Source organism: Rhipicephalus sanguineus, chromosome 9, assembly GCF_013339695.2.
Source record: "Rhipicephalus sanguineus isolate Rsan-2018 chromosome 9, BIME_Rsan_1.4, whole genome shotgun sequence".
NCBI classification, from domain to species: Eukaryota; Metazoa; Arthropoda; class Arachnida; order Ixodida; family Ixodidae; genus Rhipicephalus; species Rhipicephalus sanguineus.
The window spans coordinates 151,058,619-151,079,698 of NC_051184.2; the positions used below are offsets into that span (position 1 = coordinate 151,058,619).

The 21,080-nt window shown below is 45.6% G+C and overlaps 1 protein-coding gene across 1 annotated transcript in view; it reads left to right on the forward strand.

Annotated features, from left to right (window-relative positions):
* Window positions 1-20,429, forward strand: part of LOC119405918 (proton-coupled folate transporter-like) — a 31,145-nt gene extending 10,716 nt beyond the window's left edge. The window contains exons 4-7 of the mRNA XM_037672744.2: window positions 4,771-5,549; window positions 11,721-11,804; window positions 16,873-17,029; window positions 20,168-20,429. Coding sequence (XP_037528672.2) covers window positions 4,771-5,549; window positions 11,721-11,804; window positions 16,873-17,029; window positions 20,168-20,312 — 1,165 coding nt within the window. The 3' untranslated portion in view covers window positions 20,313-20,429. The remainder of the gene's footprint in view (window positions 1-4,770; window positions 5,550-11,720; window positions 11,805-16,872; window positions 17,030-20,167) is intronic.
* Window positions 20,430-21,080: the final 651 nt, after the last annotated feature.

Consider the following 21,080-nt stretch of genomic DNA (forward strand, 5'->3'; position numbering starts at 1 on the left):
TGCAGGCAGAAGTTTGCAAGCGCGTCGTGCCGCCCCTTGCTTCGACGCGTCTCCAAAAATAGCAAGATAGTTAGTTTTAGAGGCATAAGAAAGACAAGGTAACTGAATATTGAAAGCTGACATATTTTGGAACGCGCGTAAAGTAAGATAAATTGGTTCCAGATGAAAAATTGACAGTATTTCGTATATACGCGTCGTATTAGATTCTATTCTAAGCTTATCATACTTACGGCAACTTGACCCCGTCGATAACTTGGGCGGGCCCTTATTCTTAGCACTGGCCAAGCACGAAAAAGCGTTGGTGTCGGAAGAAGCATTTAAACAAAATACCGTACCAGGAACGGCATATAACGCGAGTACTCAAGCTTTAGCTCTCATGATTTCAAAGTCGTAGAATCGCTTAGGAATCTCTATGTCTTGATTATTACGCGCCGTTCGATGCCACTGATGTTTTATAATATGGCTGTTAAAGATCTTCACCGTTGCTTGAGTACTCGCTCTTTCCAAGCATTATCACGTTTGATGAATTAGCAGAGCAGAGATGCAGGTGGTTTTGAACTTTTGGAGGCACAAAAGGAAACACATCCCCGGGAACTCGGTCTGACACCGAAAACTAAAGATACCCTTTCTAAGTTTCCGGAAAGCTGCTTAACCTAAGGGTCGTGCAAAAAAACATTCGCTGTGCTGTATTGCACCTATGCGTGTTTCATGTTTGTTCTAGGAGTACGAGTTGAGAGGCTAGTCGATTAGATATTATTTAAAAATGGTAACTTGCGCTGAGGTTGAGGCACCACAGTAGAACAAAAGGGCAAGTCTGCGTTGGTTCTGTCCTCATTTGTTCTGATATCTCGTCCTAGGCGCAATTTTAATTTTTTACTCACATGTCTAAGATCGCCATTTATTCATTTACGTATTTATTTATTCATTGAAGACATTTAGCGCCGCACGGGCATCTTTGCAAAGCATCTGGGGTATAACAGAAATAAAAAAGGCATGCGCCCCAAACCGAAGATAGAAATATAAAGAAAAAAATGAGTGTACGAGTAGAGCACGTTAAAACATACAGCAAGGCAATACCACAGGCACAAAAAGGTCATTGCGATAATCTTAATAGGCACATTCACATCACGGAAAAAAAAATAGGGCACTTCGAAGTGCAGACGAGAGGATAGTGCTATGATGCCCACTTTCGGCACGTTGGAATGTGAACACGATGGAAACTCGGAACACATTTAACATTGAACTGTACCTTTTTGGAGTCTATGCGTGGGCGTAGAATTATGAAAGAAAAATCAATTGCGTAACATATAACTACGTCCGCTTATATCAAGAAAATTAAACTCATGATCACAACGCCTAGAGACGAAGTGGGGTGGAAGCAAGTTGTTCATTATTAATAATATCTGGGGTATTACGTCCCAAAACCACGATATGATTTTGAGGGACGCCGCCGTCACCTGTCCCGTCAATGGGGAGGCAATCGCTGGGCAGATTCCAAGATTCCAAGGGGTGACACATCCCCCCCCCCCCCCCCCCCGAAGCTCACCACGAAAGCGCGGACAACTTAGGGTAGGTCCTTTTAGTGCGCCCGCGACGGTTGTGGTCCAAAGACCGAGTCGGAGCCAAGAGTTGATAACAGCAGCAGATTATATTCTAAATTAAGGCAGTAAAATTATCACAAAAACATGCACACTCGGGTATCAATTACAGCTCACAATATAACTTAGATGGTGTTTGAAACAACGGGAACAAAACAAACAGATCGAGCGCTACAAATGCAATCTCATGCATTACAAACTATTCAAGAACACTTAAAGTCTTGAATATTCACCAAACTTATCCAGTCCACAATTCTTGGAACGTATCTCGAATGTTTCTCTTCGAGGAAACACTCACACGACCTCCATCGCTAATCTCCGTTGCTCCCTTCCTTCGTCGGCCCCGAATATGGTTCCGTTATACTGGATGGCACAGAACCACGGTCTATCGGAACACCAGGAAGTAGAGCTGAGCAGGCCACTAGGAACACGACTTCATCGTGTTTTTCACATCCTTGTCCTCTTTTCTGTTTCACGGTGGCACATGCAAGTCGACCATTAATGAAACCGCACAGTGCAGTCTCATCCCGTGCTCGTGGCTATATATAGGCAGGCGAACAATAAAAAAAAAGGAAAAAGAAACTCCTCCTGCCTATATTTGTGGTTTTTTTTTTATCTAAAAGGGCCAAGTACACTTTAAGTGACACTAGAAAAACGCAGTTGTTTGGTATTGACAATATTGTTGGGCCTCCTTCAATAATTTTTTCTCAGTGTGCTCCTGTCACCAAAATACTTCAAAACATATATTGCGGCTAAAATCTATATAGTCCACTATTGTCCGTATTCAAGAGTAAAATCTCGATATTGCTCTTGTGGATTGGAACATTTTATTTGGGCTTGAACTGGCTACGCAAAAGTAGTCTAAATGGCAGCTGATGAACGATATAGTAATAATATTTCTACAAAGTTAAAACCATCTTTTGCTTTCGTCGGTGCCGTTCTTTGTTTCATGGACGTAATGGCGATGATTAGACTCGAAGAGCGAGTGGTCCTTCATGGAAAACAGGCGCACCCTTCTGGAATGTCGTCAGCATTTTTTGTTTCTGACATCTATTGAAGGCCTCCAAAAATGTATTTATGCCGCGCCGTTTAGGATCACTCTTTCTTCTTCAAGGAATAGATCGGCGCCCAATGACTTCCGTTTCGTTGTCTTCCATTTCTACTTAGAGCGAAAGGAGGACACGATCATAGGCGTGCGTGGAGTTCCCCTTCAGGGAACGGGGGCCAAGGTTCATCGCAGCACCCCCCCCCCTTCCTATTAAGTTAATGTATGGGGCAGCCTTCGCCCCCCCCCCCTCTTAGGTGACTAGGGGGAGGGCAGCCGCCCCCCTGCGCATGCCTATGGACATGATACTGTCGCGCCAAAGTCGAAAAGAAACACTAAAAGGCAAGAACAAGTAGTAAAGTAGGCCTTTTACTCTTTCCATTTGACTTTTGCCATACAATATCATGTCCTTCAGTAAGTACCAACTCGCCCAAGGAAAAGTAATTGCGGAGCGAAAGCACAATAGCAAAGCAACTAGGTCACAAATGAAGCATTGGATGCGGCCAGATTGGCTGTTTTGGTCATGAATGTTGACGCAGCATTTGTTTAATGGATCTGGCTCAGCTTGATTAAAACAGGTCCAGGATCTGGCTCATTTTTAATTCGATACTGTATTTTGTTTGGGTCCATGTTACAATAGGGAATTGTCTCATTTTGATTACAAAAGTTTTAAATAGGGAGTTTCGGAATAGCGTACGCAATGCTTTGCGTTAGCGTTTGTCGCCACTGCGCATGCCACGTACGCTATGCTCTTACGAGCCCCCTGTTAAGTGACGGAAATAGCGGGCGCCCGCAACGAACGCTATCTTAGCGCACGCTATTCTATAAGTGCCGAATGTGAGAAACACTTAGGCGTGCTTTACATTCCCATGAAATTTAACGAAGTATCGGTTTCTGGGTTTCGGCTCAAAAAAAAAAAAAAAGACGCCACGTTTGCTCTGCTTTTTCAATAAAATCGAGTTCATAGTCAGCGTTGTGCACCATGTGTTACACTGTCCTCTATTTTTCGCTGTTATGCCATAATGTTCACGAACCAACCAGCTGACCTAAGAACACTGGTAATCGAATGAGTTCATCGAAAGAGCAGACAGTTTTCATGCGAGCAGCTGGGATCAGCTGGAGCAGCTGTCAACCACAGGCGTCTTTCTACGTGCCATCTGCGATTCGTTTCTGCTGCGCGACGGCGGGCTGCCGGAGTTCATTGCGGAGGCAACGCCGCAGGAAGCGCAGCTGTAAACACCCAATTAGGCCCCTGAATAAATAATGACAATTAATTGAATGTTGATAAGTGCGCATTAAAACTGCACAAATGAACACATTTGTTCGCCCTATAGGAAACATGGGAAATCGAAGTTTGGTCGATACGTCGCACTTAAGCGTAGGGCAGGTGAGAGCCTCGCCTTCCCGTTACACCGCTGCGTGCCGGATCCGTGGTAACGTTGTGCTTCTTGCGGCACTCGCTTGACGGCGCACCCCACTCATCCGCGTTTTTAATCCGCGTGGCAGCGCTCGCTCTTCGCGGCCTTTACACACTTCACTGCGCACGAAACTCTGGGGGCTAGCAACACTCAAGACACTCATGTGAACATTAAGGACGCCGAAATTTTATTCGGTCTGTTTATGACTAATGCAGGACGGTTACGCATGGCGATGCGCTTTGTTTTAAGCAAGATTAAATGCAAAAGTAGCTGTGTGGTATAACAGGAGAGTGGAACATAAAAAGAGTAGAATTGCAGACTAGTCCGTGACGCATAACGGAGTATTGTATTGTGCAACAGACCGGACAAAGCGCTTGTCTCCTCTGTCTCATCGTACTTTGTGCTGCCGCTTTATAGTACTGAATTAACAAGAGAGTATCTGCCGCGAAAGGGGGTGCTCGGGACTTACAAGACCTATAGGGCTGTTTGGAACCATTTCATCAATAATTGTGAAGCCTCAGCACCACGGCCCCGATGAGGTCGCAAGCGGTTGTGCACTCTTGCAGGAGACAGAATCGGGACCGTTGGAAAGGCTGGTTCCGTTGTGGAAGAGTGTTTACATGGTTGATCTATTTCCGCCGAATATATATAGGATATGTTGCTGAACGCCGCCAGTCGTAACCCGTGACACTTTACTTGTCTGGTGAAGGTACGGCCACAAGCTGCCCATTTTCCTGGCCACATTGGGTGGCATCCTGCAGGACTTGGGCACCATCTACACCGTGGTGAACATGGACGCACCTATGTACCTGAACGTACTGTGCAGCCTGCCGAACGGCTTCAGTGGCGGCCTCGTCTGCGTGCTCACCGCCGTGTGCAGTAACGCATCGCTCAACACTTCTGGCAGCATGCGCACCATCCAGTTCCTCATTATTCTCATGTCTGCCATGGTCGGGCTCGCCTTCGGCCAGTTCATGGCGGGCCAGATATTTCGCGCCGGTGGCTACCTGCCGGTGTTCATAGTTTCGGCTGGCCTGCTACTGGTGTCACTGGCCTGGGTCGTCGTCGTGCTCAAGAACCCTGCCGAAGCAGAGAAGAACCCGTGGCGAGCCATGCTTCGCGACCTCATGCAGCTGCGGAACTTCGTCGACGGCCTTCTCGTATGCGTCCGCAGCCGGCCCAACCGTGGCCGTGCCCAGATCCTGCTGCTCATGAGCTCTATGTGCACCATCCTGTTTGTATCGGAAGGCACACGAGGCATCAACTTCTTCTACGCCAAAAAAATGTACGACTGGGACGTGAGCAAGTACTCAGACATCAACTCGGGATTCCTGCTCTTCCGCATGGTGAGCGTATCAGTGTTCGTGGTGATGGCCAACTTGCTGCTGCGTCTCTCGGACTGCACCATCGCCTTCATAGGCATCTGCTGCGGCATCCTGCAGGGTATCAGCACAGGGGTGGCCACAAACGAAGTTCTGTTCTATGTGAGTAAGTAAATTGACTTACATTACCGCGTGCAGACGCAGCGCAACTACTAGCTGCTGTGGCTGGCCAAATTATAGGGGCTGGATCGTGTAGCTATTAATCATCTAGAAAAAGCAATATTTGTAATGCTGTAGTATGTCGCGAGCATATCCTAGATTTGGTGACGGGAATATGGGCTTGCTTGTGCTCTCGCGAAAGTGGCTGAGGCAGGTAATTTTCGGATATACGGCACGTTTGAAAGGCCATCATGTGGAAGCAGCGTAGTGCAAGAGATGGGGTTTTTCCTTGCGTTTGTATTAACACAACCACGGCCGCTCGATCTCGCCTCTTTGGTGCGGCCCGCTGAATGCGCCACTCCACCTGTGAGAGCGGTAGTTCCCTTTCAACCCACCGAGACGGCTATGGCGCTCGCTATCAGCGAAGCGCAGGGAGCCTACAAGCTCCCCTCAGCGGCAGCTTTCTGCGCGGGCTGTTTCATGTGGTTCAGTGTTTTGCCATGCTTCATTTAAGACGCTCTCATGAACAGGCTGCAGTGATTTTAGCTGGAATAGAGATAAATCACTGGCTGAGACATATTAGCGCAAAAAATTAAATGACGAACACAAGAAAGAATACGAAGACAAGCGCGACTCACCAATGCTTATTCCGCATATACATGTATCCGTATATAGGGTTCCGTATATATAATCTTTTGTCACGCACGCGCATACAGGAATAAAGTAACACGTGTACATCAGAGGCGGTTGCGCTTAAATTCAAACTCGGGGCCCAGCAAAGCGATAGACGGCTCACTCATGATTCGGCTCGCTTTGCTGGAACCCTAATTTGAATTTACGCGCAAACACCTCTGATCTACATATAGTACTTTATTCCGGTATGTGCATGCGTGACAAAACAAATATAAGTGGAGTTTCTTTTTTCTAAAAGAGCCAAGTCCACTTTAACTGAAACGGAGAAAAGCGTAGCTTCTTGCTACTGACAGTATGGTAGGGCCTGCCCCAACAATTGTTTGCCAGTGTGCCAAGTCAAAAAGATACCTCAAATCTATATTGCGGCTAAAATCTCCATAGCCCACTATGGTCGGTATTCAGGAGTAAAATTTGGATTTGGCTCTTGTAGATTGGGACAACTCATTTGGGCTTGAATTAGCTCGTGAAAGAAGTCTAAATCGCAGCGAATGAACGATATAGCAATATTTCGCGACAAAATGAACGCTATCATTGTACTTCCGGCGGTGCTGTCCTTCGTTGCATGGGAGTAATGGCGATGACCAGACCTGTAGAACGAGTGCGGCAGCGTTTTCTTGTTCTCGTCATCGATTGAAGGCCCTCAAAAAATGTTTCAGCTCTTCTTAGCTCGTGTTAAGCCGTGCCGTGCCCGATCACTTCTCCTTCAAGAAATAGATCGGTGCCCAATATTCTTATTTCATTTGTCTTCTATTTCAAACATACCGTCTTGGAGCGAAAGGAGGACATGGTATACTGCAGCGCAAAACTCGAAAACAAACACTAGAAGACCGAAAGAAGTAGGAAACTAGGCCTCTTACAGTTCAAATTAGAGTTTTGCCTCACAACATCACGTCCTTCAGCAAGTACCAACTCGCAGAAGAAAAACTCATTGTCGAACGAGGGCATGATAGGAAAGCAACTAGGACACAAATGAAACAGACTGGATGGGGACACGTTGGTTGTTTTGGTCACGATTGTTGATGCAGTGTTCGTTTAATGGATCTGACTCAGTTTGATTCCAACAGATGCAAGATTCGGCTCATTTTTTTATTCGAAACTACATTGTTTGAGTTCACGTTACAATGAGGAATTGCCCCAGTTTGATTACAATTGTTTTTTTGAAGTAAAAGATACTTAGGCGCGCTTTAAGCTCCCGTGAAATTTAGCCCAGTTTCGGTTTCTGGATTTGGCTCTTATAGCAAAAAAAAAAAAAAACACCGCGTATGTGCAACCCTTTCTTGCATGTACATATTTGTGGGTAACGCTTCTTCGTTCTTTTTTTTTTATTGTGACATACACTTCTAACGCATAATATTTTGTGCGTATATGTGTATTAGATGTGCGCCGTTAGACGGGCGCTGTGAATGAAGTGAGGCAGGGCCTCATATGCTTGCGGTAACATTTATAAACAAGTTATGGACGATCAACGAGCCTAACAGTTAATTCTTTTAGAGGTAGATGATTCTTCACACATGCGCGAGGAACCACATGATCCTCGTCTTTCTCTCGCTCGTACGGCAACTAAACATTGTACGATTAAAGCGTAATGACTCCGACTTCAATGTCAACGAAATAGCAGAGGTTTAATGCACATTTTAATTCAAAAGGTACTGAGCGCATTTACGTGCGCGTCGTGACATATTGATTTCCGCCACATACATCTCGGGGTAATATGAATCGGACAATTATCAGTAATGATTCTTTGCAAACAGTCTCAGATACGCATGATTTATTATTCAGATCACCCCGTTTCGCTCCGTTTAAATAAAACCCTGTTATATCATAGTCATGATATATGTAAGTGCACAAAAATTATATGTAAGAACACTATCCGACGGTGCCCTTAGATCCTGCTCACGCTTTATACGCCACATATTGTATATGCACATAGTGCATCTGATTATTTTTTACTTTCTTATTTTCTTATTCTTCCTAATTTTCTTGTGTTTGTGTATTTCTTCAATACTACTATCATGATTATGAGATAGCCGGCTCTAACGTAGTCTACCTTCCCATATTTTTTTCATACATAAATAAAAAAATTACGTTATCGTTATTATTAGTCGCTGTACTTGTTTTGCTTTATGCATGTATGTATTTTTGTTTCCACCCCCCTCTGTACTGCCTTTGGCTTTGAGGAGTAAAATAAATAACTGAAAAAAAATTTGTGCGTAGTTACAAAATTTCACGAGCGGAGGAATTTGCGGGAAAGTGGTTTCCGGGAAAGCCTGAGTATGTTTGTAGCCCAGTTAGCCAAGAGTAGCCTCAGAAGCTTCTTGATAAAGGGATTAGACATTTAAACCTAAAAGACGTCCAGAAAAACAAAATGGCATCGCTTGCTGACCGCACGGCGGCAGGACACGACTGTCACAAAATGGGGAGGATCAGTGGCATTACACGTTCGCGCGAGGCGGTGCAAGCAGGTGGAAGGGCGATTACGATGATGATGATGATGTCTGTGGTCTGTGGTCTGTGGGCTTTTGTTCGGGAAACGAATCGGCAGGCCACACCAAAGGGGGAAGATCGAGCGACGATGGATGGATGGATGCTATGAGCGTCCCCTCTATAACGGGGCGGTGACAAGTGTGCCACCTGGCTCGACAAAAAAACTCTTTCCTTGTGTTCATGTATGCCTCTACTTCGATAAAATCTATCTTACTACAGGAAAAAAAAAAAAACGTAAATTCCCAGCGCAGTTCTCTGCCCTTTACGCCAGACTGTCCTTATTTTTTCCCAATATTTATTTTTGTCCTTTTTCCCTAATATTCTGCCACCAATACTCTAACCGTCTCTTACTTATTTCAATCGCTGGTGCATTCAGCTTTCCATTGTTGTCCCTAAAGCCCAAGGCTCCATATAGGCTCGTGCCCAAACGTACACCTGGGTAGATATCTCCACATTCAATCAGAACATGCTCCGCCGTTTCCTTATCTTCCCTGCAGCTTGTGCACTGTTCTTCTTTTTTACTGAATCTCGCCTTATAACTACGTGTTCTAAGGCAACCCGATCTCGCTTCAAACAGTTAAGCGCTTCCCTTTGAATTATCGAAAATGCCTCCCTCCTTATTTCATTTTTGCCCTTTCGGTAGTTACTCAAAGCCGGTTTTTTTCTCCATTGCTGCCGTCCAGTAAATCCTCTCTGCCTCTCTGACTTTTCGCTTAACGCTCTTTGTTGACATATTGCTTACACTACCAGCCGTATATTTACTAGTGAGCCTCCCAGTTCTTTTTCTCCACTGTGTGTCCACACTCTTCCTATAAAAATAATGGAACACCTTCTCTGCCCATCTACTCTCCTTCATATATCTTAGCCTTTCTTCGAACGTTTTGCTCTGAGCTTCCCTCGCCTCAAAACCTGCCCATCCGATATCGCCCTTTACAGCCTCATTTGTCGTCTTCCCGTGAGCACCCAACGCGAGGCGTCCCACAGTCCTTTGATTTATATCCATTCCCGATTGCACCTCTGCCCTCATGCACACCCTGAGTTCCCAAAAGTAAGCCCCGGAACCATTACACTTTTCCACAAACCTCGAAGCACCTCGTACCTATTGTATCCCCACAACGCTCTGTGCTTCATTATTGCAGCATTCATCTTCCCTTTTGCTGCCGAGGCTTTTTACTGCACCTCCATGTACCAGTCACCCTCATTTATTCATACTCCGAGGTACTTGTATTCGCTCACTCTCGGTATTTCTTTGCCCTGTATTGACACCGCCTGATCACAGGGATCATTGAATACCATCAATGCACATTTTATTACACTAAATCCTGGTCCTAGAGCTTCCCCTTCCCTTCCGCATATATCCGCCAGCTGCTGTATATCCTCTCGACTGTCAGCAAATAAGACAATATCGTCAGCATAAAATAATCCTGGAAGCTTCTGCTCAATCATCACGCCGCCCTGTTTGTGTGACAGATTAAAACCAATGTTGCTACCTTCTAGCGCTTTTTCTATACTCACCATGTACAGCATGAATAACAGAGGGGACAAAGGACATCCCTGTCTCAGCCCCTTCCTAATCTCAACGTTCTCTTTGCTACTCATTCCTTCCCATTCTATGCAAACTGTATTTTCTCGGTATATCTCCCTCAAAAGCTGTATACAGTCGTCGCCTGTGCCCATTCCATTCAATATATCCCACAAAATTTCCTGATTAACGTTGTCGTATGCCCCAGTGATGTCTAGAAAGCCACGTACAAGGGCTTATTTTCTATTTTAGATATTTCTATACACTGAGTGAGAACAAACAGGTTATCGTCTAACCGCCTGTCGACTCGAAATCCGTTCTGAAGTTCTCCCAAAATATCTTTATGTTCTGCCCATGTTTCTATTTTCATTTTTACTGCTTGCATCATCAACCTGTATAGTACCGATGTAATGGTTAGTGGTCTAAACGAATGAATCTTATCCTTTTCTCCCTTGTCTTTATAGATTAAGTTCATTCTACTTTTTCGCCAACTGTCCGGCATTTGTCTGTCCTTTAAGCATTTTTCTACGGCTGTCAACAATGCTTCTTTAGCCGTATGTCCTCGTTCGTTAATGATAGATCATTACTGTTGTTTAGCGAAGCTCAGAGAAGAAAAAAGACGTGTTACTGTATTTTCTTGTTACTAGAGATGTCCTTTACGCAGTAGCCACCACGCTCTGGAAACACAGTGTTTGACATTTTCTGCCTTTGGTCTAATGAAAATTATGCAACATGTTTTTTCATAATATCATTCTGCAGTCTTTTGAGAACAATTTGTGGGACTTTATAGATTTTTGAATCGAGGAGCACTTTTGTCTTTTTGGTGTTTCGAGCATGAAATTTTATTACTTTGAAAATTATTAGAGAAATACAAATGCACAGGTTCATTACTCACGTAAAGGCATATTCATACTGCAAATATGAACAAGCTAAGATGTTCACAGAAGTAGCCATAGCGTCCCAAATTTGACTGATTTTCAAAAACGCAGTGTTTTTCGTGAATTTTTAAAAATACATAATTTGCTCAGAATTCCATGAAATAATAAGAGCTATTTCCTCTTCTACTTCTACTTTCGCTGAAAAGAAAGATATTTGTAATATATAGCTTCAGTAGCTGCCCGCATGGTTGCGAATTTACGAAAACGCACTCTTCGTAAAATGATCGTCGTCAACCGGCGACACTTGTCGAATTTTCCTGTGTTAAAAAAAAATTTTATTTGAAAGCGAACTGCGATTTCGTGCTGTGCAGTCATATGTGCATACAAAATTATTAGGAAAATCGGAAACATCAAGTATACACCTTTTTTTTATCTTTCATGGAATCGACCTTCTCCTTTTTTGCCTTTCTATGCTCCCGTGATGCTTCGCGTCGCTTCTCAATCGCTTACCGGATTTCCTTGTGTTTCGTGTTTTTAGCACGTAAAACCCCGCAAGTTGCATTTAGTTACGTGGTCTGATTAATTTTTATTTTGGCTGCAGGCTACGTTTTGGGAACACTGGAGGCATCGGCGCCCATCGGCATCAAGTCTCACGCATCTAAACTCCTGAACAGAGACGAAACAAGTAAGCTTACATTTCCTCTCCTCTTCTTTGTTTCTACGGTGTCGCGAAAGTTTAAAAGAAAGCAGGAAAAAATCCGCAGATCCCCTGCATTTCAGAAATCGGTGTCATGCGAAGCAGGCAGCGAGTAGCTGTCTATGCTGCAACTTTTTTTTTTTTTTTTTTTTTTGCTTTGAGTCAAGCGTTGCGAGGTGGATCGACGAGTTTTTGCAAATGGAGTAGTAGTGCGCCTACATCGTGCGCTTACGAGGCACGCCGACTACACTGGCGTTTAAACATATGGTCTGACGTAACGTCAGCACTCATGTTAGAACACAGACGTCAGTTTTATTGAAAGGAAGCGCACGCTATGGTGCGATTCATATTTCGCGTTGCTCGACCCCGGAGCAATACACTCACGACTGCTACGTCTGATATTCATATCATCGCACACTACGGTACGATACTGTGGATATCATACGTAGCATCGTATAGTGTATTGCTCGTGGGTCGAGCAACAATTGAATATAAATCTATGAGTCAGAGCAGTACATATTTAATGTCTATTCGACTGTTATAAAAGCGGAACCAACACTAAAACCACAATTGACGTTAACCCTTTGAGGGTCGAATTTTTTTCGCAAGATGCAGTCCAAAAATATGTAATTTTTTATTGCTGAAATAAATTCTTCACACGATTTCATTTAAGAAAAAATTGTCTAAAATCTTTTGCGTGACCGTAAAGTAATAAAAATGTCATTTTTGTTGTTACACATGGCTTATTCGTGATAGCATCAAGCAAAATCCTGAAAAAAAAAAAACACGTATTAAACATAGCATTGAAATAATCATAGCTCGCAGACATACAAAAATAAGCGCACCAGAGTACTTTTCAGGTAAAAATTGTTCGTGCTCCCCAAAAGAGAAAACGCAACGACGGCGGCGTCGTTTGTGTAATTTAGCGCTGCGCGGAAACAGATGTAATTGCGCCCCGGGGAGCAATAAACGAGACAGTCACAAGCGGTAATCCTTTGAGAGATTAGACACCAGACAGCCAGCAGCTTTGCGGGCGCGAGAAGCGGTAACCACCCGAAGGACGAGACCGAAACTAGCCGCACCGCGTGCACGCGTTCTGATGCGCAAGAGAAAGCCACCTCGCCGCTTTGGAAAGAAATAAAAAAGTCCAGGCAGCTCCACTTCGCGAACACTGTCGAAAGAGCGAAGCTTATGCCCGTCATTCATTCATTCATTCATTCACAAAATTTCATTAGGAGTCCTGAAGCTCGGTCTTTTCAGACCGAGGCGGGCCGCGTCCACGTCGGCACCGTTAGACCAAGCCTTAGGGCGCCATCGTGAACCCTCTAGACAGCCCGTAGTTGATCTTGATACGAACAGTTGGAGATCATCTTCTGCCAGTGAAGCCATTTTTCTTCGGGGTTGGCGAGAGTCGCGGGACAGCCCGCCAGCATGTGTCTGATTTCAATGATGCCATCGCATGCGTCACATTCTTTTCTAATTTCATCAGCCTATCTCCTACTTCTATGTTTTTCAAGTCTTCCCTTCGCTGGCGGATAGGTTCGGCATCCCTTGCGCGAACTTCACGGTTGGCTTGGCGACGACATGACCGTTCTCGCGTCGGCTCTCGCTGACGCTCACGTCGGGTGGCTTCTTCATCGGGAGAACGAGAAATGTTCGCCATTGTGAGAGCGCAAACTCCTGAACACTGACACTGGCACGCTATTTTACACTCCACTGCGCCGCCTCACCGTCACCCCATCTTGGCACGTTTCTCGAAGGTTCGCCCCTCAACATCCTCAGCCCTCACCCTCGCATCTCGCAGCGCGCCCTGCCGTATGAAGTGCTGGTATTGTTGACTAAAATTAGTCAGTAAAATCTTAGCAGGCTCTTTCGCCAGTTCCATGAGGCCGCGGGCTACGCATACTTGACGAGAGGGGAAGACGGATCCATTGCCTTCTGCAATTCTGAGGGCCATTCGGTCGTTGTCGTTCACCATGGTAACGAGCACACGGAATTGTTGGATACACGCAGTGCAATCGTACGTGATTCCCATTCGTGTGAGCTCGGGTCACATGAAAATGTGACCATCAGCTCTCGAAGGTTTGTGAGAGCCCCGTATTCGCTCAGGAAGTCCATTCCTAATATGACCGGCCTCAAGCATTCCTGCAACACGGCAAAAGTCCCGATGAAGGTACAGTCGCCAATATGCACTCTGGGAGTGCATCTATCAACCGGTGTCACTAGATGACTACCCGCCGCACGGAGCTGGGGACCATTCCATGGTGTCGTCGCCTTTTGAAGAGCAGCCACAAGTTGACCACTCGTAACGGAGTAGTCGGCACCGGTATGCACGAGAGCGGTTACTTGGTGATTGTCGACAGTTACAGTAATACCGGCTGAACGTCCTGTGTCGTTATCAGAAAATGGCGTAGTGGATAGATAGTCGTCGTTACCGTGTCGCGTCGGAGGATGTTTGTCAGTTAGGTCATCAACGGCCCTACCCGTAGAGGTTGCTGTTCTCAGTTTTTCTGACGTGGGCGAGGACTTGGGGACTTGTTGCGAACATCAGAGAACGTGGTGTAACGACTGGGCGAGGTGAAGCGCCGAGGAGACGATGAACGGGATTGATGTCTTCGCGCAGGAGGAAACGACTGCTGAGCCTCCAGGTACTGCTGAATTTCGCGTAGGCGCTCACCATTGCTAGGTCGCCGTGCGTAAGGGTGGAATTCCTGAAGGCCCATTCTGCAATAAGGACACTGGCGGTAGAGGTGGTCCGCTTTGCCGCCGTGGTAAAAAAGTGGCCTGTTATACGAGGTGCGCCACATCTTTGACTTCCGGGCGACTTCGCGCGGGGCTTCGTATTCGTAGGTATTTGCATTCCCAGCAGGAAATTGTCGTGGCAATGCCGGAAGAGTGGAGGGCGAACGACGTCGTGTAGATGGTTGAGGAATCCGTAGGGCTTGTGCATAAGTCAGAGCCTGGGGCTTCTGCTCGCGTTCTTACTAATGGTTGGGTCACGTTCCTGATCTCATCACGAATTAGTACGCCTCCAAGAACACCACAGTCGACTGATGAGTAGGGTGGCGAACTTTGTCAAACTCCTCGCGGACAACGCTCCGCACAAGCTCTCGGAATGCTCCTACGTCGTGTCCGCAGGTGAAGGCTGGCACGGCTGCGACAGTACCTTGGCGCTCGTAGTTTCTTTCTTTCGTCACACTCGTTGGCTGCTGCGACTCGGTCGAAGTGGTCTAGCCAGTCGTCCACGTCCTCGAACACATCGCCATGAAATGACTTCGGGATACGTGCTGGATAGACCACACTCGGGATGACCGTGAGTCGGTCTATGTCGCTCTCTTGCGTCTCACTTGCCGTTGTGGTGGACATTCTTGCCGAGCTCAATGAGCCGAGCTCGGGAGGTAGTCCTAGAAAGCGGCGGCTGTGTTGAAGTGGCCGGTCTTTCCCGGAATCGTGGAAATGATTGTACGAACTCGGCCTGAGATCAAGATAGCGCAGAAGGGTCGTACTCAGCACTTCCACCAAGTTGTCACGGTATCAAAGTGATAGCAGAAAGCACGGCTTTCAGCAGAGCAGTCACGATCGAGCCGAACGTCTTCGTCCTCTTCTACCAACCGCCTTTCCTCCGCCACGCACAAATAGCGAAACTGTAGCGCTAGAGACCCACTGTATGCACGTGTCAATATCAACCAGAAATAAATGGGAATTAAAAGAATCAAATGTGAAATCAAAATGGGAAACATCAGCAGACTTCAGGTCATTAACCTGTGTGAAAAAATTATACAAAATGGCTTTATTAATACGTAACAAACATCATAGCACTTCAATAATAGCACACTGAGAATATTAGCGGACGTGAAAGAAGGTCAGATATATTCGGTTTCGTTTTCAATTAACAAAGACTTGAACGAACTCATAGTAATTGTATTGCATTCGGTCAATCCTGGACGATTTAGTAATGCCGATATTTGTTATGCAATGTGTTGTCTGCCATAATGGGTTCTTATCCGCGTGGTTCGAATAACTGTCCTACGTAGTGGATAGTGAACTTATGATGGTGACTCATTTGCAACAACCAATTTATTAACTTTTATGTCTTGTAACAATTTATAATTATAGATCTCAGATGCCTTCAGTAGGTGACATTGCAGAAACAAAGGTTCTGAACATGTGTTGCGGCGTCTCGTCATAATTTTCGAAAAATCTGGGTACCTTTTTTGTTATACAACGAGTTTCTTATCATTCTGATGACACACGCTATCCGGTATTACGCTCCGCCTTTTCGATACCAGAATACCGGACAGACTAAAAAACGCTATTATTTCTTGTATGGGACAAGGAATCAGCGTGACAGCAGCTGCGCCCTATGGGCAGCCAGTGCCCTCCATTTATTCAGTCAGTCACATTTATAATACACTCTGGGCGCCGCGCCTTAGACGAACAAGCGATAGTATCAAGAACAATCGGGCGAAGCTCCTTGAGCTTACCCTGCGTAGCGCACGAGTGAGGCGCGATACGATACATTTCCGTCACTTAGCGGGGGTACGCAAGAGGATAGCGTACGACCCATGCGCAGTTGCGACAAACACTAAAGCAAACCTTTGCGTACTCTATTCAAAAGCTCCCTTTTATCTCGGGAAAAACGCGGCATGCGGTTCCAGCTTTATGAAGCTTGGCTTTATGAAGCTTGTTTCCAGTGGGCCCATTCCAAGGAGTAAGTTGGCCTTGTGCTAATGAACAACACGGTTTATTTGAGCACGAGAGTTGCTGCTCGGGCGAATTCGTCATCCATAAACGTAGCGTGTATTAGCGCGGTACATAGAAGAAAGAAACACGACACAGACGTAGAGACAGGTAGGCGCTACCTGTCGCTAAGTCCGTGTCATGTTTCTTTCTTATATGTACCGCGCTAATACACGCTACGGTAATTGAGCACCACGATAAGGATAAATTCTGCCTTCACACAATGTTTCAATGTGGAATGTGAGTTTTGCGTGTGGGTGAATAAAGAGTTGACAACGCGTTTGCTCAGTTCTAAGGGTGTTCCTTCTTTGCACAGCCCAGGTGTTCTCGGTGTGGATCGCCGTGGAGGCGCTGACGCCCATCGTGGCTTCCGTGTTCGGCTCGCAGGTGTACAACGCTTGCATCAGCTTCTACCCTGGCCTGCCCTACTTTGTCTACGTGCTCTTCGAGATATACCCACTCGCCTCAGTCGTGTACGCACATCTTTGAATCATTTACGCGCAATAGCAGTGCTTGGAAGCTTTAGCAGAGAGAGAGAGAGAGAGAGAGAGAAAAGAAAAGACAGCGCTAACCACATGTTTAGACCACAGTGCATGTATATTTGATAATGTCTTCTATGACAGGTGATGGAAGCATAGGCGGCGTCCCTCTTTGTGTCTCTTATGCTGGCGTCGCGGAGACACCCTAGGCGCAGTTACGGTTTTTGCCTCTTTCGCTTCGTGTTAGCGTGTGCCGTCTCATAAGAGTAGTGCAGCTTCCAGATGCACCAACGGGATTTTTCCGCCGCCGACTACTTCGATTGCGAGAGCACCGACAAACAAAACTGCTGCGATACGCGTTGCAGAAAGGACACGATTTCGACGGGCGAATGTTGTGCCTTTGTGGAACGAGACAGAGGCCAGCGGGACGCACGCGTTTGCGGCTCAAGCTACGAACCTCTACCAACTAGGCGTCAACATGAGTGCATCCACGCCAGACTGTGCTATAGCTACAAAACACGAATAGACATTGTACAAGGTCTCATGCAACACTACACAATAAGCACCAGTTCTGTGAAGACACGTTTCACCTTCGTGTTATATGACGCAGCGATCAGCCATATTTAAAAGAAATTGTCAGTACTGTTGGCCGAAGGCCGTTACAGGGTGGTTGCGAGACAAGATATAAAAACAAATAGTGGTGCTGCCGCGGTCGAGGACAGACCCAAGGTAGAATACACGCAAAAGGCACATTGCAGTAAGATACGTAATGCTATGATACAATAGGTACAACACAAGCAAAATGAATTGTATACAAAAGTATATCATGGTGTCATCAGTTTTGCCACGGCCGCTAGGTAAAACAGTTGTAATACAACCAGGAACGACAGTTTTATTTAGGTAAATTGACATCCCCAAGGTAGAAGCTACGTGTGTCCAGCCGACGTGAAAAGTTTATTTCGCCCGGTTTTAAACTTGCTTAAACTGTCCACTGTTAGTAGTTCACGTGGAAGGAGTTAAAGGGAACACTTGCGTGCAGGGCATGTTTGGATCTCGCTCTCTTGCAAAAATATAGTGGCTAGATTTGCATAAAACTGCTAGTGGTTGACAGTTCTGCCTCTTCTTGACAGACTCGTGCAGTGCATGAACAATGTTTTCCTATCCACTTGCTTTTAGAGGGCCAGCAAAATGAAAGGTGCTCATTGGAGTGTCCCCTTTAACAGTGGAATCACTGTACTTACATCTATCAGATGTAATGGTAGAATATGGTATCGGTGTCTGTTTTTGACTGTTCGGTAAGTTAGCTGTTTTATATTCTTTTGGGTATTAAAATTAAACTAGTTATGATGAATCAAACAGAATGGTCAATCAGGCCTTTCTTCTGCATTGAGAAAGTAGATGTAGATTTAGTTCCTCAATCACTTCAGTTAGGAATCGGTCGATCGATATTTTGACAAGATGAACCTTGCTGCTCTTTTTTGAATTTTTTCAATTCTATCTAATAAAGGGGTCCCAGACGACGCTCGCGTACTCTAGTGTAGGACGAACAAGTGTTAAGTACGCAGTTAATTTAGTTTGTTCAGGAGAAAGTTCTAACGTTCGCCTCAAATACCAAAGGCCTCGCTACCGTGGTCTAGTGGTTATGGCGCTCGACTGCGGACCCGAAGGTCGCAGGATCAAATCCCGGCCTCGGCGGGCGCATTTTCGATGGAGGCGGAAATGTTTGAGGCCCGTGTACTTAGATTTAGGCGCACGTTAAAGAACCCCAGGTGGTCGAAATTTCCGGAGCCCTCCACTACGGCCTCTCTCATAATCATACCTTGGTTTTGGGACGCTAAACCCCAAATATTATTATTATTAATACCAGAGCTTTTTTTCAGCGGAGGAGCAGATGTTGTTTATGTGTTTCCTGTTAATGTTATTCAATATAGTAACTCCGAGGTACTTGAAATGGTTTACACGACTTAGAGCCCTACCATCTATCTCGTAATCGAAGCAGTGCACATTTTTAATCTTATTGGTTACCGTTGCACACCATCTTACTGTAGTTGATTTTCATTTTCCACGTATCGCACCAGTCACCAATACTTTTTAATGCAGAATTTAAACGATTTGATCATTGCGGCTACCTGCTCTGTTCTGCGGATGGCTACTGTGTTCGTCATACAGTCATGTCACGCCATACTGATTTTGGTATATCAAGCTAGCGAAACAGCCTCGAGCGAACCATGAGCGGAGCATGTAAGTCATGCCGTACACGACATGCATGTCATGGTTTTCACGTTATGACCTGTCAGTTATGTTCGTCATACACTCTTGTCACGCCAGACCAATTTTGGCATATATCAAATTAACGAAACGGCCGCGTAAGCACCAAGACCGGGGCGTGTAAATCATGCCGCTCGTGACATGCATGTCATGATTTTCATCTCATGACTTGTCGTTTATGTTCCCCATACAGTCAGGTCATGCCGTACCAATTTGGTATACATCCTATTAACGAAAAGGCCATGAGAGCGCTAAGTCGTAGTCGGATAGATAGATAGATAGATAGATAGATAGATAGATAGATAGATAGATAGATAGATAGATAGATAGATAGATAGATAGATAGATAGATAGATAGATAGATAGATAGATAGATACGCTCAAAGGGACAGAAGTTCGATAAGAAATGCTTCGCATTAAAGAACCCTGTATAGTTTTCTCCTATTTGGCAAATGTATCCTTTCTGACAAACTGAACCTTCCAGTATGAGAATAACGTTTGAACGAGTGCAGGTAAAACTCGCTTTCATGTGGTGGACGTAACCACTTCGGTTGCTTTTCGCTTTGACGCCATTTTGAACGTGTTGGCAGGCCTTACACTTGGGACGGTTGTTTACTAAGTGCGGGCAAACTTTTGTTAATGCTTTTGCAAGCATTAACATGTCTTGAAAATGTTTCTATGTCGGCCCTCGGTGACCCCTGGTTCGGGAAAAGCTTTTCTGAGGCGTTCATTGCTTGCTTATATTGGACGATACTTACGTAGGATCTCTGGGAGTGCAATTTTTTTTAGTCTCACGTGTTGTGAGACGTTATACCCCATAAAAAAAAACTAAGCACTCATTTTTGTTGAAATGTCACTGCGCAGGTACTGCTGGTTCGTGTACCGAGAGCCTACGTGCGTCTGCTCAGCGCCGCCGCCCAAAAATACCGAGTTCATGGCGCCAGTGGGCGAGGACTGGGACCGCGTGCCCGTGGGCTCCTCCTACTCCAGTGGCACCGTCGACAAATAGGGACTCACCATCGCAAGCCTTACCACAAAGCCGCATTCGCTTGCACCTTTCCTCCTCTCTCACGTCCTGCACTGCCCCTTCGAAACGCGGGCATCACGTGAAAAGAGCCTTCGCCAGCACGTGACTGCAGACGTGGTGGTGGACGTGTGTGTGCTTACTCAGTTAGCATTTGTAGAGGTCGCTTCTTCATACTTCATGCGAAGTGCTTGGATCGAGTCGATTGTCCTGGACTACTAGCAATAGGCCCGGATATACCGGCGAACGTATTGCGCTTTTTTCAGAGGCATCTTGAAGTGGTATGTACAGCGTTATGGTGGCGCGAGACACTGCTCTTTCAAGTGGCGTTGTTTACTTCATACAACCATGGATACAATAGTCTGAAAGAATCGAACGCAAGCTGCAATGCCTCCTTTCAGATTATAACGATGTTTATTTTGTGTGCGCTCAAAATGCAGCACTATACCCATTAAGCACATGCTCTAGTTTCGGTATACCAGCGCTGGGTTTTGTAATAGCGTTTAACCCATTACCTCTTCCTGCGGCTGCGGGAAACGGATCCAGATCGCCGGGTCGCCAAGTAGCCGAAAGTGTTTGTGGATCGCTCGATGGGTGTCTTGATTGCGATCCCCAAGTATAACGCGATAAGAATAGCTTCAATCTCACAAACCTGAACGTAAACATATGCATGCGTTTTCTTTATATCGAATTGAAATAATCGCTTATGTACCTGCGCGACAGCTGGGCAAAAACAAGCTCAGGTTCGGCTGT